Source organism: Pocillopora verrucosa, chromosome 7, assembly GCF_036669915.1.
Source record: "Pocillopora verrucosa isolate sample1 chromosome 7, ASM3666991v2, whole genome shotgun sequence".
In the NCBI taxonomy this organism is placed as follows: domain Eukaryota; kingdom Metazoa; phylum Cnidaria; class Anthozoa; order Scleractinia; family Pocilloporidae; genus Pocillopora; species Pocillopora verrucosa.
In genome coordinates this window covers 5,481,002-5,504,883 of record NC_089318.1, presented here as the reverse complement: position 1 = coordinate 5,504,883, position 23,882 = coordinate 5,481,002, and the positions used below count along the sequence as shown (strand labels likewise).

General features: G+C 36.3%; 1 protein-coding gene across 2 annotated transcripts; it reads left to right on the top strand.

Annotated features, from left to right (window-relative positions):
- The first annotated feature begins 679 nt into the window (after positions 1-679).
- LOC131779670 (protein Smaug homolog 1) lies at positions 680-23,882 on the top strand. 2 transcript variants are annotated; one of them, XM_059096245.2, is made up of 13 exons: positions 680-798; positions 2,060-2,378; positions 8,976-9,213; positions 13,150-13,878; positions 14,382-14,491; positions 15,818-15,904; positions 16,068-16,275; positions 16,381-16,466; positions 16,879-16,979; positions 17,093-17,267; positions 18,283-18,367; positions 18,717-18,791; positions 20,257-23,882. In XM_059096245.2, the coding sequence occupies exons 2-13, from the start codon at positions 2,274-2,276 to the stop codon at positions 20,286-20,288; spliced, it is 2,031 nt and encodes a 676-aa protein (XP_058952228.1). In that variant the 5' UTR covers positions 680-798; positions 2,060-2,273; the 3' UTR covers positions 20,289-23,882. The 2 variants fall into 2 exon arrangements, with proteins under 2 accessions (XP_058952228.1, XP_066025540.1); XM_066169443.1 differs by lacking the exons at positions 680-798; positions 2,060-2,378 and adding an exon at positions 7,811-8,057.

Here is a 23,882-nt window from a genome sequence, read left to right as displayed (position 1 = left end):
GTTTGCGTGTCCTCCATCTTTAAGTTAATGCAGAATTTATAAATTGCGACACGAATAGCTTAGAAAAGAAAACCTTTTTTTAATTTTGTCTCCGTTTTGAAGGGTTTCCGACCACAGTTTATCTTCCGATGAAAGTCTCGTCTGAAAAATTGATGGAAATTGCTTTCGGGGTTAAAATCATGAGTTTTTAGTTGGATTAATTTCAAAATCAAATAATATTTTTTTAAGATTAATTTTCAAAAAGTTTTGATAAAAAAAAGACACCTGAAAAACATACTTTGATGCAGTTCTCTTTTTGCTCCTATAATACTTTTCGAAATGGTGCTCAAATATGTAACAAGTTTAGTAGAGCTCACGAGGCATTCAGTACAAAGTTATCAGAACAGCGCCAAGTATTGTTGAGTGACGAGTTTAAGTGGGCGAGTTGCTTTGTCACTTTTTTCACAATTGGAGAGAAAAAAAAGAAGTTCGCTAATCCTTAAAACAATACCTTATTCTAAATTTGTCCCCAATTTTGATTAACAATTCTATTAGGGAAAAGCCTTGAACATAAATATTTGGATGACAGTTGAAGCGAGACAAGGGTTCGTTGATCCGTTCAAATGATTACATAAACAACAGCGTCACTATGACGTAAAAGGAACTTTCCAAAACAATCAATTCCCACGTTCTTTTCAAAGAAGTTTTCAGAAGGGTTGATGAAATTGCACGAAAAATTCGCAGCGTGATGACTGATTTTTTGCCGATAATTTTTCTGCTCATTCGCCCTCTATTTGGAGAGATTTTCGCCTTTTAATGGTAAGTTTAAACTACGGATTAGTGTGATAATTCAAAGCAGAGTACGAATGAGATAACCAGAAAATCATTTCTTTGGTTCTCTGGTGTAGGTACGACATTCTGCACGGCAATATGTTTTTCAAAGCAGATAAACATCAGTAAATAAGTGTTGCATTTGTAATCAAGATATTAGATTCAACGCGCCTTAAACAATCTTTGTAAGGCAAAGAAACATTTTGCTTCACTTTGGTAGTCTCTTATACCGCATATATCGTACGTTCGTGATCTTTTCATTCCTGTTTGGATTTCTTTAAGTAATGTTTCCAAAATATCGGACTAACACAAAACCTTCAGGTATGACGTCATCGATGAGTAACGCTATCTCTGCGGTCGCTAGATGAAGTAACAGATGTTCCATGAAAGAGAACGATTCTGTCACTTTGGTCAAGTTAAAATGGTCTCTGTTGCGAACCAATTAGCATTATTTTACACTATACAAGAATAATATTATGACTATATCTTGCCTAAATTCTTTTTGTATCATATTTCGACCATGTGGAACTGAATTTACATGGAAGTTAGTGGTAAAGATAATTTAGTCAGGAAGTGGTTTCTTAGAACGAAAAATCAGAAAATTCAAGAACGTTCTATATCAAATAAAGTGCCGTTTACCAAACCCGTTTGATGACAAGTTGAACAGGATTTATAGCATTAGCCATTCGCTGCGTTAAAACGATCCGAATCAAAACTAATGAAAATGCTATAACGATGTTTTGCCTTTCTACAAACGATGCCAATTTCCCATCAGATTTGAATGTGGGAGCCAAAAGGTCAACGCATTTCCTTTGTGGCGAACTATAAATGTCTACAGGAAGCCGTAAGTTATATTCTTAGAAAAGGAAATGACCGAACCACCATTTACTTGGTAATTTACGGCATTGCGCCTGACAAAAATTTTCCTTTTAAAGTCAAGTTCCTTGACGCCTTTGTCACCGTACCCATATTAACACTTTCATTTTATGTTGCGTGCAGCCCTCGAAATAGTTACTATTACTTATTTTATGTTATTGCTTCACAGAACAAAAATAACTTTTTGGGTTAGCAGACTCTTTTTCCTGCGGCCCAATATATTTGAGTGGTTACCACCCATTTCACACCTAGTAAAACATTTCAAGTTGGTTTATTGTAACTAGCCCTGAAGCAAAATGGAAATTTGTCACATACCACGCGCTGATGCAAACTAAGCAATTTTCTAATGGATTCGCTTTTGGTTTCATTTTAGGGAAAATTTAATCGCACGCGGAGGCGTATGTTTAAATACGTTTGGAAATTTTGGTAGTGACGACATTTAAGGAGCAAAGAGAACTTGAACAGCCCTCTGCTTTGTTACAAGTGAGAATGATTGCATGGACTCCGTAAGCTTGACATTCGATCAGTCGAAGACTTGATTTACGAGAAAACTCCTTAGCATCTTTCCAACCGCCTTTCAACTGATCATGTCTTGTCTGACGTATGTTGATTCACCGCTGTCTGCGCCGTATATAGAAACGGAACTTCAAAAGAGTGCTCGTCTTTGTTATAGAAGAGGATTTTCATCAAAGGTGAGTTTTGTACCCATTACACGACTGCTCTATGAGCCTTCGCAATAAGTTATCCGTACACTCAAAACGGAAGTTTACCTTCATCGTACTGTACTTTCGATGTGTACGTGAACTAAATGTAATTTTCCATAGGTTGGTTCATATATAGTGTCTTGTACATGCTAATGTCATTTAAATCCAAATTTACAACAAAATAACGTTTATAACGTTGATTCGAACTTAAAAATTTCTGCCCGGCTAAAGCAAAGGATACGAAAATTTCAGTTTGGTATTTTTTTTAATTACATCACCTCGTTCCTTTTTGTTTCAACTTTAGCCTTTGTTGTGCGAGTTTACTATTTCAGTTTGACACATGGTTAAGCGAGTTTGACGCTTCAGAGGATAAATTTATTACAATACGTGATGTAATATGCTGGAAGTGATTCATGACGAACTAAGATATCAGTCACAGTGGCCATCCTTCTCGTTTAACTCAATGTTCTAACTCATCTACCAATGTTCGATCTAAGATAACCAGTTAATTGATCAGATATACACACATTCTCACGACGATTAATCTTGAGTTGCAATATACTTTAAACCCAAATTAGACGAACCAATTTATAAAATCTGAAGACTTAACGGCGCCAAATTTATCAGAATCCAATACTTGTGAAATTTAGTTAGAAATCATGGCTTTTCGCCAAGGGTTTGAAGGGCCATCGTCGGAGATTTACGTTTATAGGAACTGAATAACCAGGATGACAGGTTCAAAAACTTTGATCTAAATTTCAATTAAGCTTATATTTGCTTCGGGAATGTCTCGAATGGCTGCAAATGCTGTATGCACGACTAAACCTGGTAACACCATAAGTGACCAACGTGACCAACGTGAAACTTCTCCTCACAATTAAAACACATCGTTCACTAGACAGGTTATAAAAATAGAGTAACGTGTCAGGTGAAGGTTGTTTTTTGATATAAAACTAATTTCTCGTAAGATATTTACGATGAAGCGATATGCAAATAAGAAAGGAGAATTTCGAAGAAGGTTTTCAAGATTTAGAAAAAGCAAATGGAGAGGAAATGGTCATGTCTAGATACAACTTGTTATATAACATTTTGATGATTAAGTCAGTTCTTGTTCTCAGGAACCTGCGTGCAAAATGAAGCAATTCCTTGCCGGAATACGGCCGAGATGTAGACCCATTTTCACACTGAAGTACCACCGAGAGAATATTCTCTTCAGTACTACCCCGCATGTTAGGTTTGAAGCATGGTTCGGTGTACTTATGCAAAAATATAGCCTAAAAGCTATTTCTGAAGTTTTTATTTTGTACTCAGTGTTACCTAACAGCAGTGACCATTTCACGTGTAAAGATGGCGGTGCATCTGTTTTCAAATTGAACTATTTGTAGTTGACAAACATCTCAACAGCTTAAGGCCTTCAGTAACATCCCATTTTTTTCCACATGGTTAACTGAGATCATCATTTATCATGTAAAATGAAAATTTGGGGAGAGTTTTATCTTGTAAATTGACGATATTAGGTTGTCCTGTTTTGTTTTGCGGTAGCCCTCTGAAGAGACAAAATTGTTTTGGCGTTTTTTTTTTTCAGACAAGAGGAGGTAAGCGCCTCGTGAGGAACACGCCACTATAGCCTCGCCTGTTCTTCATGTGTATGTGGATCAGCTTTGAACAATAGTTTTATCTATAGTTGTTACTTCACTCTGTGATTTGTCCAAAAAACTCGTGCCAGTGACTTTCTCAACCAATCAGTTTCAAAACTATAAGCAATCACGACCAGTTCACTCGCGTTTTTCGCGCCTTAGGAAGTTTGCTGTTGTTTACTTGGATCAATATCAGTATCTGGGCAACTGCCCACCCACCCCTCCCCTAACCCAACATTAACTGTAACTTGTCATCAATTGACTATTGTTGAGTTGGGGGAGGGGTAGGTGGGCAGTTGCCCAGATACTGATCATTGATCCAACATTTCTACACCCGCTTGTTGTTGCTCCCTCTGCAGCGCAGTTAAGTCTCTTTTTTTACGCATTGTGAGCCTATATTTATTTTTATTTATGTTGTTTTGACGCAATTTTTTCAGCTAAGGCACCTTATTGTTCTATATTTAGAGTTATGATGCATTTCCTGAATACAGCATTACGAGCCAGACGTGTACAGACGGCGCTTCCGTCGATCTCTTGTCGGCGTTTATTGGCGAGTCAATCCTAAAATTCAATACCGCTTATATTGATAGGTTGTTAATATGGAATAAGCCAAACCACCATTTGTTTTGGTTATATAATGCCACCGAGTATTTCCTGTTAGCTCGCGGAAGTTTCCAGTATTCAGCGAATTCTTTGCCAGTTTATTGCCTATGTGAATTGAGAGTCAGTTCAGCCTGCCATGCAATCTAGCCAAGAAAGTTTGCAGACATAAACATAACAAGCTTAGTTGAAAAAACGTGAAGCTGATTTCCGAGTTTTATTCCTCGATTTGCATTTCGAAGATATCTCGAGCACATGGATCAGAGGGGCTTCTGCGCGGCTATCTGGACTCAAAGACACTCTAAAGTGAGTTTATTTAGCCTAGGTAGAATGTAGCTAACACCGATTACCCATCATAAAGTTAAACTTTAGTTTGTTCCCTGAATATAAGGCAGATTATAGATTCGGTACGCACAAAAGAGGTTATAGAAAACGTGTATCAAGTTTCAATTTTGTGACAACCAGGTGTTCGAGGAGGCAGGCGAGTGAAAGGGTGAATTTTCTTTTGTTCAGGGGTATCTGTGGTTATTTGGGATGATATACTCGGAAAAGGTTAGAACTGATTTAGCGAAACTATTTTAATTTCATGCCATTTGAGCGAGCTAGAAATAGTTCGAATTCATGCCTGCTCAAACGAGTATGGTGTTTTGTTATTTTGCTTACCCCTTATTTAGATTCGCTTTTAAAGAAAGCAAAAACAACAACAACAACAACAACAACAACAAATAACATGACTTACCGCGGAAAACATAACTTTCTTTTCCACTAAACTGCATTGCTTGATGATCTGATTTACTTCAGTGTAGCATCACTACACCTCAACTAATGAACTACCGGTAGTTTCGCTGAGGCAATATTACTTATGGCCCATATTCCGAAGGTCACAAACCTAATTAATTGTTCCATAATTATACCATTTGACATTTTAAAATAATCACTGGAAGTTTGACGAACCGAAATATAAAATCGCTTTGCTTAGAACTAGGGGTTTGTTGCTTTCCGTTTTTTTCTTAACGTGTGAGATTTCTTGAAATACCTCCAGTCATCGAGACTACAGCTGTTCAGATGTTTTTATGCAATCAAGAACGTTCTAAACCGCCCCAGGACCCTTTTAGTAACAGCTCTCTAAATACATTTTTTCCCGATGATGATTCGAAAGAAACTTTTAGTCAGAGCGCCTGTGGTAGCTTACCGATTAAGAGATCGGGGTTAACTTTTAAAAAGAATTGCTTTACCGTTTATTGTTCTCGATCGGATTGTCACTGACAAATCCACAGTTATTTGCTAATTAGGGGTGCTAAATAGAATCACAAACGGACACCGAAAATAATCACTGTCATCACCGATTACCCTTTAATCCCAAATGAATCGTTCAGCAAACTTGATTTTCATGCTAAACAGATTCAACACGCCGATGTTCCCGAATCCAATTGATTCGAGTCAATCGATTTTCCTTCGGATGAGCGAGGGCTATCGGGATAGGGGTCCCTTTCTACGTGGATTTTCCCAGGCTTCAAAGCGAAAATCATTCCTACTCACAACCAAACATTGATTTTCACATCAACTCGACGAGATTATTTGTTTTCACTCGAAAACTGTACGGCAACATACGTTTCTGAATGGTGCAAAATAAAAATAGTCACCTTTTTCTTTTGGAAACGAGGGACTAAGTTGAAATTTTTAAACGTGAAGAACATTCAGCGAGTTAGTAGAAATACAATTGTGAAAAAAAAATCTGAGAACTGATGATCAGCTGTTTCATTCCAGACCTCAAGGATCTAAAGCTTATTGAGCTATGGAAAACATCAGAAAAACAAGTCTTTCAGTATTTTCATAGCGGATCCAAATATATAGTTTTGAAGAACACGTTAGAGCGACCTTGCTCCGTCTCCCAAAAACGCCAAATAATGGAACTCTATCGTTTAAGGAGGTCTGTACAAAACTGTTTAATTATTTTCATTTGTTATAGATGGTAGGTATTTCTCTCATTGATGATCAATGTTAGGACTAAGAGGAGGGTAAAAAAAAGAAGTAAACTTTAACACTTTCGCTTCGGTCGCAAACCTGGGTTTGTAAGATCCCCTTGTAACTGTCTCTATTATCAAAGGAAATTAGCCCACATTCAGTTGTCTATTCTAGGAATTGAAGGAAGAGGTCTCTGTGAGGGAGAATCGGCGCTTGTTGTAACGAGGAAGTTTTATAAGCTTTGCGTGGGTGGACGAACAGCTATCAGTAAATTGAATTATAAATTCCATTGCCTGAGATACACAAACGCTCCTTGAGCTTCGTGAAGAAAACAAGTGGGCGAATGATTTGAGATAACAAGAAGTCTAATCACGTACGCGGGGATCGAGAGGTTAAATATTTCTGTTTGGAAGTACTAGAACGGTTTTCAGTTGCCAGTGGTCAATTCTGATCATAGTCTGAGTTCGTACAGGTTTTGTGCCATCTAAAAGTAGTAGCTTTATGTAGCTTTATTCCTTGATTGACAGGTGAAGGAAAAACTTCATAGATTAACAGAACTGAAGCGAATCTAAACACATCGGTAAAGGAAGTTCAATGTTAATTAATTCGTTTTATTTTTTTTCTATTGGGCTGCTTGATCTCATGTCTATTTTCGGAAAATCGGCATTTTGTACTTTCAATATATATTTTTTCTTCTAAATAGTACAGCAATGATTTACCTTATCGATCATAATACATTTTGTGTTTGCAAGTCTTCACATGTTCACCAACACTTGGCTTGAACCTGTATTTCACAGTTTACTTAGTGTGGGCGACTGACGCTGAGATGAATAATATCCTTTTTTAATTAGAGTCATCGTTATTTCTCACCAAATAGAAAATAGAATGATTCCTCATTTCATAACTTCCCCAACCTACACCGGAAAAGGGAATTTGCTCGAATTTTTACGGCACGGCATTGTTTATTCAAGTTCCCAATGAATGGATTTCAGCAAGCCGCGATTCTTGTTACACTGCGGAGGGTCAATTATTTTAGAGCTTATATTGTTCAATATGTAGTCACTTTCCTTCCCTCGCAATACTAGTGTCGGCAAACAAGCGAAGAATTTCACTATTGTCTGGTCAAATCTGCTTTCGAAGGGGCCTCGTGGAACGTGCGCTGTGCGTCACGTGACAATTTTCTCTGACATGACATCATTGTTTTGTTGTGATTGGCTTATGCGGCTCAAAATGAAAAGCGAAGCGAGCTTCGAGTACTTGCGAGCTGTAGCATGTGTGTGAAGGTGAAAATTGTCAGGCTTTTGCTTTAATTTGGTGCACCTGATGCGGGAAAATATGTCATGACGAGGTGTTATATCTGTTGTGGAAGTGGCTGGTGGTGTTCAGGGAACTGCTGAGCTCGTTTATGGCGACGAATTCGCATAAATCTTTAGACACGTCGAAGAAAGGAAGTTGAGTCGGAAAGGTGAGCATGACCTTTTCCAGTTGAAGTTTTGTCAGCGCTTTTGGTGTGCGAATAATATCTTTTTTTTTTTCGGTGCGCACGAAGTAATGGCGAAGCCTCCTTGGACATTTGTCAGAACATATTTTTGCAACTGTAGAAGTATTTTACCTTCGATAAAGTCAAGGCCTTTGGCGTGTTGTGGTTGGCGAATGTGTTGAATGTTTTAGGTTTTGTTTATGAAATGAAGAGGAGGACTTTCGAATGCATACAGGGTGCAATCACTCGAGGACTGTTGTGTTCTTTTGACTTTAAAACGCCGATTTTAGCAATAGAAATAAATCTTGTAGAGTTGAGAATGAGGAAGATGTATCTAAAACATGCGTTGTAAGCAAGTCTGCTGGCGAATATCGTAGACTTGTGCCGTCATTCTGGCTGAAAGCTACTTGCGCGCGAGCCTCTGCAGAACTCCATTTTGAAAAGGATTATGAATGTTTTGGAAGGTTTTTCGTTCGCTAATTTTGAATTGGCGTTCTAATTAGTGTCTAGAGAAATATTAAATTTGTTATTCCCAGCTTAGAGACGTACAGAAAAACAAGAAAGAATTGTTTTGTTTTTGGCTGACTGGTGTCTGGTTGTATTGAGAAGATTCTTTTGCTTCGGAGACGTATGCAAATTCGACGGGGATTGTGCGAAGCGCGCAATCCATTCAAAAGTGCTTACACAAGAAACGATGTATAATTGATGAATATAAGCCTTGGAGCCAAACAACGGCGCACGTGTTTAGGAGGTTGTACATGCTTTGAAAGAAATCTCGGGGAAGTTGTTTACCTCTCCCCTAGTTTGCTTTCATGTAGGTGTTGGGAAACCTTCGAATGTTCACACGTGCTTGCTGGGCTTTGCGTATTGACAAAGAGTAATCGAATTTTCCATCGATTTCAGGGTTTGTCCTTGACGAGCGACATGAAACCTGCACATCACACTCTTTTTCGCGACCAAGTGAGTACACTTGTGGACTGGTTTGGGAGGTGGAACGAGTGTGAACAGACTATAGCGTTGTATACGCTTTTGAAGCGCATATCCACCATTCAAGCCAAGTTTCTATCGTTAATTCTGGAACACACATTTAGGGAGGATTCCTTTGAAGTTCAGATGATGCAAAGGCGAGCAAACGACAAAGGTAGGCAAAGATATTTCTGTCTGTCTGCACGTGGGCGGGTAACTCCACAACCGTTCTTGTTTTATCACGGTGGGAATTTTGCATCAACGAGCTTGTTCGACCGTGCAAAATTTTCACTGTATGGCTAAATTTCCCTGTCTTTGTAAAAAGGTGTCAAAAATTCACCCTTTGAAATTGACACGCGTTTGTGAAATTGGTGGGTTTCATTTTTCTCACTCTGTGTCTTCAACGTTTTTGGACGGTTCTGAAATCCACCTTGGGATCAGTTGTGGTTGTTCCTGATTGCCTTTGTTTCATTTTGCGAAATGATATTTTACGTTTTATTTCGTGAAGGAGAGAAAAGTACTTTCTTTTTTTCGTTTCCTTTTTAAAGTTTGGTGCCTTTCTTGCTTTTTTTTCATTAAACCAAATCGTAAAAATCGTAAACAGCATTGTTTGTTATTATGCATTTCGTTACGGGGCACGAGCATTTTCAACTCTTATGGAAATTCATGGTATCAAGTTTTCAATCCTTCTGTAGTTGTTTGGTAAATTTCTTGGCGTCAGAACATTGGAAGGTTAAAAAAAACCCATCATTTTTATTAGAGATGTTCATCCTTTTGTTTGAGTCACCTAAACCAAGGAATAAAACAAAAAGAATATATTTTTGAATGAAAAGGGAAAGTATGTGCAGATTATGCAAAAAAATTCATTGATCAGTTTTGACATCATAATTATTTTGAGCCAATTGATGTAAAACGAAATTAGAGTCCAGGAAAATTATATAATTTTTAATAGTGTTTGTCTAGTGATCTGAGGTTGTTGTAAAATTTTGGCAGAGGAGCATCTTAGTGTTTAACAATTTTTTTTCTGGTGAGTGAAATTTGATGTATTTCATTTGAAAAACAAACAAGTTTTAACAGCAAGATTAGATTTCATGTACCGGAGTGGTGGGTGACTTTCAGGGCTGCACCTTGCACTTTGCATTATGCATCTGATTAGCTATTGCTGTTAGTTTGCATTTGGTTCTTTGACTCTCTGTTAAAAAGGGTTCTGTGGAGCCTGGTATACCAGCTTCTGTAAGACCGAGGAAGGAAAAACCTTTTAAACTCCATGGTGCTTGGGTTATCTTTCCAAAGGACAGGGTCATTGTTTATCGTAGGAACCTTTTTTTTTTTTTTTTTTTTTTTGTGATAAGAAATAAGTTGGTTTTCATTTGAGGAGATCATTGGTGCAAACTAATCACTTGAAATTTTGTGGTGGGTGATGTGAAGAATGGTTTTTTTTAGCCCAATGCTTTGTGTTACCATGGTTGAAAAGAAGGCAATCCACTTTGAACTGTGTGTGTGGATCAGTGAAGAAGGACAGCTTTGCAATCACAAAACAAATAACTTTTCATTGTGTTCTTGTTCCAATTTGACAGCCATATCAGATGATTAGTCCAAGTTGCTGCTCATTGATGTAAAATAATAGGTGATCTGTTTTAACTACTTGGAAAATTTATTGAAGTTTGCCGACTCCCATATCTAAAAGGGATTTGGAAGACAACCTGTTTCCGTAAGGTTTACGGTTGTAGTTTTTTTCGTTACATGACTTGGAAAAGTACACTAGGAAAAAGTAACTATTTTTTAAGGCATTGTAAGTTTGCCAAGATGGAATGCACCATGTACTATTATGTTAGTTTCTTTTTGAAAAATAGCTTCTTCAACCTTATTTTGTCTTTGTCATCCAATTTGAAGATCATTTGATGGGTAATGCTATTATGATATGAAAATTGTCTGTGAAAAGGAATGTTCCCAGAGGGATATAACATCTTATTCTACACTTTGCACCATGGGTTGAATAACTGCAATTCATTCTACTTCACTTTAACTTTGGTTTGGCATTCATGCCAATTAAAGTAAGATTGTCATGCAGTGTTTCCTCCTATTTTTAGTACTACAGGCGCAATAAATTTTCAAACAGGTAGAGCAATCAATTTACCTGTTGAATTTTACAAGAATTACTAGTGATTTTAGGCAATTTTAAGAGTTACTGTAGGTGGTAAGTAGTACCAGTTACCGCCTGAACAGAAGGATACTGCTCATGTTCATATAGAAAAATTTTGTAACTTTTGGGTTTACTGGGTTTAATGTTCCTATTTTGTCAAGCGACAGCTGTGTGCAATGATTGTGTTTTGCATTGTTAGAAATAGGTGTGAATGGATGAGACTGTTATATGTGGCTTTGAAACTAATTTTTGTATTTTTGTATATCACAGAGTTTTTACACTTTAAGCACAAACCAAAGTTTAAAGCACAATTCTGTTACAATCAGGAACCATTTGCTTTCAGTGAAATTTAGTATTTTTGATTATTCATTGTCTTGTAGGTTAAGTAATGCAAAAGCCAAATTTTCGGGAGAAATGGGAAATCCAAATGTAAAGTTCTCAATTTCTTTGTAATTAAGTCAGTTGTTATGGTTAGTTTGTATGGTGGGGACTGATGAAACAGTGTCATTCCAGCAAGATGCTGTTCTGTAGAATTGTAACCTTTTTTTCTTACATATTTTGTGTGTTGGAGAACACTGCTTAAAATCAATCTGCATGTGTTTTTTTTTTCAAAACCGCAAAGCAACTTTTTTTTAAATCCTATTTTTGTTCTAGTCCTAAGGAGGAAAAAAAAGATTTTCCTTGGTTTTAAATATACTTATTATGTCTATCATAGATAGTAGTATCCACAATGAATTAGAAAATTCTGTAGTCAAGAAAAGTTACTTGTTTTATCTGCGTCTAAAATTTATTAATATATGTAGATGTCTGGGCTTTGCAGACAAAGCGAATATAATAGGACAAAGAGCGGATGCTATTCATGTTTTTAATTTACGCACTGTCTGACCCTAGCTTATTATTTCGAATAAAGTTGATTGAATAGCTGTCTAGTTATAACTCTGCAAATTGTCTTTCTCAGAAGCCTCTTCAGTATGTCATTGTTCAAAAAGCCATGTGGCTTATCCTGCAGTTCATTGGTGGTGGTTTCTTTTTTATGCGAAACCAGAAGGTGTCAATATTTACTTATGAGCACATGGGACTAGTGCTTTCTCTTTCAGTGGTTAGTTCTGCTCTCACTGTCAACTGTCCTTTACAAAAATTAGATAAAAGTTAAACCAGCAGTATTTAAGTTTTGAAAATATGCAACGTGTCGGCAATGTAGCCAATGGTAGCAATTATAAAGAGGTTGGCTGAAGTACCAACTTTGTTGAAAAACTAAAAAGAAATGGAAAAACTGCGACATTGTGTGGGCTGTAATATAACTTGGTTTTATCAACTGTGTTGACCACTGTAACAAGTTTCTAAAGCTGACATTTGAAGCATCAGCCCCTCATCAAAGTGAGAGGGATTGGTTTGCTAAAAATGTTAAAAATTTGTTAATTTATTTATTATTTGTTCTGAATCAGCTTTTTAAAATAACTTTTGTATTATCATTGATGACACATGAAAGCTTGCAATGAACAAAAACACATGTGGTTACACTGCATAATAGCTACAAAAGTCTTATGGTTGAAATGTGTGTTTCAATGGCAGTAAGTTAATGATGATCAGGGTTGTCATCAGAAAATGTCTTAGATGTATGGTATGAACTGAATGGGTGGCTGAATTGATCACAATTTACAAAGTAGCCAACAGAAAATGATCTGACCGCCAGTGGAATTTCACTGGCTACCTGCCTCTAATGAAATGTGTAGTAATTCACAGGAATAAATAAAGTGAGTTAGACATTAGGAATATTGCCTTTGATGAGGGCCAACCTAGTGGTGATGATTCTTTTCATAACTGTCTGTTTTTATTTCATAAATGTTTGGGTCCCCTTTATGTGTGTGTTTACTTGTGAGAGACCTCTGTACAGTAAGGAAAAGTGACTCTGGGTGGCCACCAAAAATTATTAACTGTTCACTAAAAGTATTTTTGAAATCTCTCCAGAATTTTTAGGCAATCTGATTCGGGAGAGCAAAGACGTTGCAGTAAAACAGCTTCTAATACACCTCCCTCTTCTCAATCCACGAAATGATGACGCAAGACATGAGTACCTTCATTTACTTCCCAAGATCCTAAACCACACTGTGGAGCACTCCGTACATCAAGAAGAGTGTCGTCAGCTCTTGTCACTGGCTGTGGTGCATCCAGCCTTTCCAGCTCACGAGCGAACTTACCTTCATCACTGGCTGAGCAAACTTGATCAAAGCCTTGGAGTACAAGAGAGGATGCAAACTACAAATTCATTTGTCAATGAAAATTCAGATGTGTTACCCAATACAGGTTGTGAGAACCTTGTTAGACAGAACTACATGCGAGGTCGCATGAATGGCTGGCGTAACCAACAGCTTGTTCATGTAGACTCTGGAATTGGCGGCTCATTTGAAACACCAACAATTCAAACACATCTTTCAATTTCATCATCATTACGAAAGAGCCGATCCAATTCCCTCACTCCTCCACCACCCATTGAAATACAGGACTCCATTTTGGAGGATTTCCCAGAAAGTTGTGAGATTGAAAATCGTCCGGGCAGGTCCCAGTCATTTCCAGTGGATCCTCATCGACTGAATAACTCTCTTTCACCTCAATCATCTTTGGACAGTGAGTATGATGAAAATGGTTGCCGACAGAGAGGAAGTAGCTTCAATGAAGATGCTCGGCCAGGCATGAAAGGTTAGAGTTGAAAAAATAATTTTCTTTCGCCAAGTTGATTGAAAAATTGAGTACTGTGTTTTGTTCCCCCTAAAAAAGTGCCCACCCTCTTAGCCATGATTTCAAACAAGTCTCCTTGTCCTTTATGGAAACAGTAAGGTTTCAAGGAAAATCTGTTTCTATTGCCACTTTATGTATAACTTTAAGCCTCAGCTATAGTGGAATCTGTACAGGAAAATGATTGGGGGGGGGGGCTCCATTAACTGCCCTTTTACCAATGAGTGCTCCTCCTTTTAGTCAAAATTTTTGAATAAGTGCCCACACTGTTTGCATTAGTACCAGTGCCTCTGGTTTAGTTTGTGTTAAAGCCTGCTTTGCAAGTGATTACCTAGATAACACAAATTATGTTAAGCATTCAGGCAAGATAGACTAAAACATGGAAATCACACATACAATTCAATGTAAGGAACCTAAAATAGACAGATTTAAGGTTTTCCTGTAACCTTTTGGATTTTCTTATTTAGAGGTTGGTTCTTGGTTAAAAAATTTAAGATTGCACAAGTATGGAAGTTTGTTTGCCCAGCTTTCTTATGAAGAGATGCTTGGTTTAAGTGATGAGTACTTGGAAACTAAGGTATGTGCAATCTGTTTGTCCATATAGAGGATTGATTCTTCATGTTGTCAGTTCTCTTCTTTGTCCCTTGAAAAGTTTCAGCTGTGGAAGTTCAGCTTTAAATGGATTTTAGCATATTCATGTATTCACATAGAGCCTCATCATCTGCTGAATTTGAAACTTTAGGTTTTGTCAAAGTAATGACAACCTCAGTACACAAGTTATTTGTACATCAAGTCTGTTAGTCCAGACTGTTAATTGTAGGTTAATGACTGGAACACCCATGGACTGTTTACAATTTTTTTCTCCTTGAAGGAAGAAGCAAGGAAGGGTTGATAATGTACCAGGACTCATTGTCATCATCAAAATAGATTTATAACATAACTAGTAAATTTGTCTAATCAAATTCAATTGCGTGAGCATGCTTCATATTCCTATTGTGCACGCTCATGACAACGGCAAACAAATCCCTCGAGAAAAAGATTTTCCATCAGGTTGAAAATGTTATAAAACAATCGGTTCATATGTCAGCTGTGTGTTCATCGAGATATGAAGCACTTGGGAAGTTTGGAGAGCACTCAAGAAGCTAGAGTTGCTCTCGGCTTTGCCTCAAGCAACTCTTATGCATCTTTCATGCTCTCCAAACTTCCCACGTGCTTCATATCTTGATGAACGCATGCTGACGTATGAACCAATTGTTAAAGATGCTTTGTCTCCAACTTTGATTGAGTGTTGTGAAAGCAAAACCAAAGTAATCACAACAGCTAATCAGAAGAAGAGAAAAATATCTTTAACCCTTTAACTCCAGTGAGTGACCAAGACAGAATTTCTCCTTACTATATCTATACAATATCATGCAGACAAGTGATGAGAATAGATAAAAATGTAAATTATGGGTTTACCAATTAATCCAATGCCGAATTCTCCAAACTGAAATAATGAGAATCATTTGGCAGACAGTAAGGAGAATTACCAATGAGATCTTGGGAGTTAAAGGGTCAAGAGCTGATGAGAACTCGTAGTAAAACCAACCAAACTGCTTAAACCACAGGAACACACAAGTGACCAAGTGATGATTGGTTTTAGTTTTGGGTCTGATTGGTTGAGAGAGAGAGAGAGAGAGAGAGAGGTGTAAGTTTTATACACCAATCACAGAGTAAAGATAAGCAAAAAAACAAGCGATCCCAGATTATTTTCGACATTCAATTGAAAATTGCTCTTACTGCTAGATTAATGATCGGTTATAAGGCCCAAACTGATGTGTAGATGGTGAATAAAACTGCCTTGTGGTTCTTTTCATTTGTACTGCTGGGAAAAGATTTCATAATAATTCCTTTCACTTTTCAGGCTGTAACCAAAGGGGCCAGGAACAAAATTCTACTGAGTATCAAGAAATTGTCTGAAAGATCTGAAACACTGAATCGTTTGGAAAAGGTAAAATTTGACTTTGTTAGCCCTGAACCTACCAAGATCCACACTAGAAGCTTCTGAATTTTTGATCTGGAGAAATCCATGTAACACCATTCCTTTTGCAATCATGTCTCTTGCTGTCATGAAAATTTAATTAAATTTTTAAAATTAATTGTGTTTTCTTTAGGAAGTGCTTCAGCAAGGAAAACTTCAGGGAGTTCTTGTTGCACTTAAAGATTTAATAATCACACCAATAAAACCATTTAGTCCTCCTCCCTCGGAGAACTCACCCTGTGGTTCATACCCACCCACATTGACAGGACAGCAACCCCCATCGACTCTACCTCCCCACCCAGAAGACTTAGCATCAAGAATTACAAGAGTGTTGGGCAAAGGTGAGTAGGCTTTTTCTGTAATGTGGCAATTTAGGCAGTAATCTATCATGTTTTATTTGTCAAGGTTGAAAACACCCAATTTATGACTTTGTCTCTTGGTTGCAGCTTGCACTCAGATTCTTGTATCAAGAGCAGATGAGGAACATTGTAACACCTATCTTCAACTTTTGGACAGGGTTCTTTCGCTCGAGGTGAGGCTTTTATATTGAGTGCAGCTAACTCTTAAGTTTCAAACTGTCTTGTGAGTATGAACCATCAGGATCCATTGCATTAAATTTGTCTGGGAGAAGACTTAGCATCTTCCCATACTTAATTTTAGGAAGGTGGAAGAAGAGGTTGGAGCAGAGGGTGTGGTTCATTGATCAAAACCCTTAAAGTTAATTTTAACTTTCCATTAATTGAAGAAACATTATGATATTGTGTATAGATAATTTTCACACAAAATTACAGTCACCATTATTGGTCACTAAAATGGTAGAGTGACTGCCATGTTGGTGTCCAGATTTGAAGCCTTTTTATTTGTAAATGTTTTCTTGTGTTCCAGTCAATTTACTTTGTTGCTCAACATGTGATTTAAAAATTCCTATTATTTCACATTTACAGGCATTTACACAGACCCAAAAACAAAGAATTCAGTCATGGAAGCAAGAATGTCAAAGACTTGGCAGACAAAGAAGGCCGTCACATGAGAATAGGGCAAGAGGGTAAGAATCTCTATTACAACTGGCACTTTTTCACATACATGTACCATAATTCATAAGCAGGAACAGTTAAAAAACAATTTAACTGTTGCATTTTCACTTAACTCTCTCTGTAGATGGTACATGGGCCACAACTCAGGGGATTCCATAGGAGGGAATCATGGGCCTCCTGCAGGTTCAGGGGCCATGAACAAGCGTCACAGGGGCTCACCTCGTAATACTGTTAAGAACCCTGCTGGTCAGCTTCGAAGCAACAGTGCTGAGACACAAATGCACTCTAAACCAAGACTGGTAAAAGAATCTAATTGCACTGTTATGTTTGTGTATATTTTGTAACTTACATGAAGTGTAGCTTGCACTTTGCCATTGATAAGAATATTAAGCCTATACCAAACAGTAGAGAGCAAGAAAGGGAGTGCTCTGATTGGCCACTCAAACTCTGAGTTTTCTATTTTACCCCAGGGGAACTTGCCCAGAATTTGTCTTAAAAATATTGTAATTGTTGCAGGAATAAATGATATGAAATTATTTTTTTTTGCTATGTGATCTCACTGTTTTGTTAAACTTACAGTAACACAACTTTTTGCCTCAAAGTCAGTAAATAGCAGTGGATATTTACCTTGCCGCTTCCTGGCTCGGTAGATATTTACCACTAGCCACCTCCACTTAATGAATAGGTGTCAACTATCTTACTGCCCACATTTGAGAGCTGTTTTTTTCTTAGAAGATTGGTTGAGATTATATGGTCTACTGTAACAAGTGGGTTTCTTAACTAGATCAGACAAAAGAACTGTAAAATGTGCTCATGGATAAAGAGTAAGCCTTCTTAATCAAAAGGGAAAAGATTAAGAACAAACCTGTCATGATAAATATGGATTCCAATTTTGTGTGTTGTGGGAGAATTCAATTAATATTTTGAGGAGAAATTTGATCCCCTTGGAGGAAAATTTTGGTTTTTTGGTAAAGCAGTTCATGTAATACATTTATGTCACGTTTTCAAACAGTAACCTCTCTTGGCTGACAAAGCAGTTGATCTAGGGATCTACATCACACATGACTACATCATGAGACAAATGAAAAACTTAGCTTTTATTTTTAAAGCAGTTGATGTAACATTGTGTTTGTTAAAAGGAACTAAGGAGTGATAGTGTAATGTTTTGTAAGCTTTTCTTTTTACAGTAACAACTTTAAAACCACACTGATGATGTTGCGCTCATATCACTTGTAACAATAATGAATTAGTCATACATGCCTACATAAGAGCACCAAAACATCAAAATTAACCCGTTAAGATTTTCTCCTTCAGGTGAGGTCACATGCTGTGGTGGGAAGAACAAAGTCTCTACCACTTAAACCAACACAACAGAGCAGTATTGTCTTGCCTCAGCAACGTATGTGTATCATGTTTTAGTTATTTCAGTGTTGCAAATTGTACACAAAGGTTATTTTTTGTTTTACTTTGGACATGGAAATGTTAACACCTTTGACAAGAGTACCCTTTGATCAGTACTATGCCAAGGATGCAAGCAACTGTTGAATACTAATGAAAGTAGAGCTCTGCACATTTGCCAAATTTTACAGATGATGTATAGTGCAGCACAAGCTTTCTTCCTTTCATACAATGGCTTCTGAGTTTAGTTTCTTGTTTGACAGAGCATGAAACAAAGATAATTTTGATAATTTTTCAAGAAATAAGTGTCATGTTTTGGAAGTGAATGACTTGTGTATTTTTTTCTTTAGTCTCTGCAGATCTTGAGAACATTGATGATGGATTAGAGTCCCTTTGTCTCAGTGTTACTGAACATGCCCTTTCTGGTGAGTTTTTTCTTTTTCTCAAAGAAAATAGAGAAGAATTTTCTGTTTACCTCTTGAGAGACATGTTAGCCTAATGCATAGTGCACTGGAACATGGTGGAGAGATGTGGGTTCAAAACCAGCGTCATTGTGTTGTGTTCTTTGACAAGAAACGCAACTCTTACAGTGCCTCTCTCTAGCCAAGAGTATAAATGGGTACTGACAAATTGTCTGGGAAACTGGATGAAACAGCAGGGGTAAGCTGTGATGGACCAGCTTTCCCTCTAGGGGGAGTAGCAATACGTGGAATACAAATAAGGCGGACTACTTGGTTGGCTTGGGTTGTGTTGCATGAAAGAAGGGCTAGTTAGTTCTAGGGTTTTAGTATGAGAGCATGGCTCCTTAAAAGTCATCTGTCATGTTAGGCTGTTCTGTCATATTTCACTATGCATATGAGTTGTTGTCTTCCTGAATGCCAACAAAAGGAAGGAAAATCTTCCACAAGTGAGAAGGTTTTGTTTTTTAAGTCTCTCAGGCCAACAAAGTCATCTTCCCTATTTGCATTCAGTCTATACACCTTGATGCGTCATGTTGCTGAGACTAGAATAAGATTCACCTCTAGCAGAGGTCACAATAACTTTTTCCATAAGTGGCTACTGATGGTGTAACTGACTGGGAAAAAGCTGCAAGGCGAAACCTAGACATGAGAACTTGCTTACAGGCTAGGCAGTCAGCAGCATATGTACATACTTAATTTGTCAATGTAGGTAAAAAAAAAAAAAGGCAGCTAAAAAAGCTCACGTGGACCTATTTATTATCTATATAAAGTTATAAATTAAACCTAACTATTAAAAAATGTTTACAGAAATTTTCTCACAAAAATATACAAAATCATTAATTGAACCTTTCTATTGAAAATGTGTACAGAAATATTTACACAAAATATATACAAGATTATTAATTGAAACTAGCTATTACAAAAAAAAGATGTTTACAGAGTAAATAAAATCATATTACTTTAAAATACCACTTATAAGTTAATGATAATTGAAATTGTCTACATCTTTGTTAAGATTAGTAATGGTTCCTGAAACAAATGTCACTTTCTTAACCCTTTAACTCCCAAGATCTGATTGTTAATTCTCTCCTCTAGCTGCTAAACATTTCCTTGTAAATTCGTTATGAGAACTTGATGCTGGATCAAGATAGCAGCTTCTACCCGATAAGTTTGAATATTCTCATTGCCTGTTTGCAGAATAATGTATGGATATATTAGGGAGAAATTTCATGTTAATCACTTCTGGGAGTTAAAGGGTTAACTGAGTCCTGTTGCATTTTAGCTTTGTTGTGAAATTCTCAAGTTTATCTATCTCAGCAAGAGGCTTTTAGGCGGTTGTAACCCACTGCTTACTGGCTTTCATTGAAACACCTACCTCTTAGCTGGAGTGTCATTGGAATTTTTTTACATTTCTTCTTTTTTCTTTCAGATTCATCAGACCCATCAGTAAATTATAAATAGCACATGTGTAACCAGACTACAGGATGTAACGTAAGCAAACGAGTTGCTTTAAAAGAGCACACAGAGGCCATTATTATTCAATGATACTGGGGAAAAATATCCCTCCGAAAAAGCACAAGTACAGCAGAGGACAACAGCATACAGCCAAAAAAATTACGATCATAAGCAATGCCTATTTCATCTTTAATGTTTGAAAGCTCATAGAGGTTCAATAAGGCTGTGTGTCATGCCATTTAACTGGATACTGGAATGAATGGCCTTAAAAATTGTGAATATTATGTAATTACTACAGTTAACATTAGTTAACTTGGTCCTTGGTATTTAAACCATTGAATCATGGTATCTTAGGAATGTAATTTGTAGTAGTGTCTTTTGACTGTGCTTCAGAAATTGCTGACAAAGCAAATTTGACCTCATGAGGTTGGTTTGATCATGTTCAGCAATTTTCTGGTTTTGTTTGTCTGTTGTTTTTTCAAAATCCACAAATTTAGGTTTATGCCGTATTATTTGTATGCGGTAAGGTCTCATTTTCATTTTTTTTTTCTTTTTCCGGTTAGACTTGTACATACTTTGGATAGCAACCGTGACATGTAGATAATTCCTAAAAGTTTATTTTTCATAATTTTTGTGTTTTGTTTTTCCATATCTTGTTTATGTTGTGTTAGTTCAAACCACTGTGTTGTTTTTGCTTGAGTGTTATTTAAAAACAAGCGGCAGTAAAATTTTTGCAGAATGTCTACTTGTTTTCTAAAATTATTTCTAAAGATGTTTGTTTGTAAATAAACTGCTGACTTTAAAAGATTAGGAAGGCAGTATAATACATATTGTTTTTGTCTAAGTAACTATTTGCAAGAAACTTTTGGGTAGGGTTTAATTTGCCCTATCAAGTTAAGTAATTAATTTTAGGGAATTGAATTTGTTTCATCTTTACTGTTGGGTCCTCAATGATTGCATTGTTCTGAGAAACTCTGATGTTGTTAGCTTCATGACAATTTTCAAATGACTAGCAATCACTCTTTCTATCACATTTTAAATTGGGAAAAATTTTGGTAACCTAAAATGATTTATTCATATAATTGGTAGCAAACCCACTGAATCACTTTTAATAGAGCCATCTTTTTTTATAAATTTTACTTCAGGTTATCTAGAAAAGTTTTACTTTTTTCCTTTTTTTTTTCTTTTTTTCATAGAAAGCTTACGCAAATAACTGTGACAGGAATTTTTTGGTTCTTAAGAAATATGTGATCATGATTTTAACTAATTGTCATTGAGCATTTTAAATTACATGTCACTTCTATGTCATTTATTAGGAACGGTTGATGTTGGGCTGTTTATGTACAAAGAGGAATTCCCATGGATACAGTGCATTTCTTTGCATCATGCAGAAGACCACAACATTGAATTATTTGTTTGCATCCAAATTGAAGTTTGGGCAATCTTTAAATTTGAATTTGTTGGATCCATTAAACTTTATGTGCAGGCTGGAATTGTTATTTCAAAAAGAAAACATTATTTGGTAGTTTTACAGCAATTGACTTTTCTTGAAAAACTGGTATATTCCATGAAGTTAAGGGTATTTCGCAATTGGAGAAGAGTGCAGATCTTGTATCATTTTATTTGACTCAACAAATTTCATTTTCACTTTTATTTCCCCGAATAGTGGCCATGTACATATATCCTCAGGAAGTGTCAACTAAAATAACACCAGAATTGCTCATTAAATATCTTTTAAAATGAGAATAATATATAACTCTTCAAACATCTGTTCATCCTACAGTCTGTGACAGTAATTCATATCATGGCATTTGAAAGATTTAAAAACAAAAACACAAAAACAACCTAATGCTGGCATTGTCAATGAAAGTTTGTAATAGTATCTAAGTGCAGGTCATAGTAAAGTACAAGGTTTAGTAAATAATTATTAAATTGACCAAGAATATTGCATATACTATTACCATAAATACCTCACAAACATAGCATGTATTTCCTTCCACAGTCCTTTAGTACTCGAATAAGGTATCAGTTTATTGAATGTAAGACCTATGTAATACCAAACAGAATTATAGAAGTACATTTATAAGTGCTGTTAACCATTAATGCTTTGGGTACTCAGGAAGGCGTGCTATAAAAGGAATTATATGCCACCTGTAAGGGAATAGAATTCTGTTATCAAGAATGTATAGACCCAACTGTACTCGTTACCTTGTATTCCATGACTTTTAATGGGATATGGTTCAAGACATGAAAACTGTTTGACCATTTTTGGCACTAAAATTATTTGAAGCTCTTTACTGTAGAATCAAGGTAACTGATTCAAACAAGTTGAATGTTAAATTTATCATTTGTTTTCAGTGAAGGTGAACTTTTTCTCCTTAAAAAAATGAGAGCTTGCTTTAACTTGTTTACTGTTGTTCCTGTTGTTAATGAGTGGTGGAAACCTTTCTTTTGGAGCACCTTTCTTGTTGAAAGCATAAGAAATCCGTAGGAAGTATTTTTTAAGATGTCGTTAATAATTATTGTGTTATTTTCCTAGTTTAACTAAAATAATGTCCATTGTTACTAGGTGTGCAAGAAATGCCGAACATTGTTATTGTCAATTTAATGTCAATCTTATTTATAGAATGGTTTAAAAAGTACAAAAGAGTTAGGTTATTTTCATGACCTTTGAGGATGGACAACATCAGCTAGTACTGATGAAAAATTCATTGAGTGGCACAAGCTGATCACTTGCTGTGCAAGTTTTTAGCTTCCCTTGTCATTCCTCATATGTTCTGAAAGTAGATTAAATTTGCTTTAAGAAAATCAACATTGTTGGAGGAAATGGCTATTGTTAAATTTACTGAATGGATAAGCATCATGGGGTTAAGGTTTGACTGATAATTTTTTAAATGGTATTTATCTCTCTTACAAGTGCATTTATTCTCTTTGTAAGCAAATTATAGGCTACATTTATTGTTCAAAGCACCAAGAAATAACTTTAGGACAATAATTGTCCTAAATTATTGACTATTGACTGTTAAATACTTTTCTTTGAGGAAGTTCTTTTAAGAAATGAAGGTTGTGTTTTCCACAAAATTGCTTGTAAAGCACAAAAATTTTCTTGTTCTCAAGAACTTATTTCAAACCCCCCAAGAGCCTTTTCTCCTTTGAGGATTGTAGGAGAATTCAGTTCAATTTTAAATCCTGTATTTTGTTGAATATGTTCTGCCTGTTTTCAAAGAAGTATAGTGCAGGTGACTGATCTTAATTAATGGTTGTTGTTAAAACATAGTTCTCATTCTTCATCTTATTTAAAGGTTGACAACATTTGTTCCATCAATGTTGATTTTTCTTTAAGCTTTGTTGAAATCTTGTTAACCCTATGGGTTGTAGTGTTTATGATCACTGTTAAAACAAAGGTTGAGTGCTCACTGATTTGTTCAAGGGCAGTTTGTCTAAAATGTTTGTAAGATTGGAGTATGTTAATAATTTAGTGTTGTAAGCAGAGTTAGGTTAGAATGTCAAGAACAGTAGACCATGAAAATGAATGTGATATCATACTTAGAGGTAGTTTTTTTCCCTTGCAGCAACTGCAATAAAATGTTGTTAAATGAA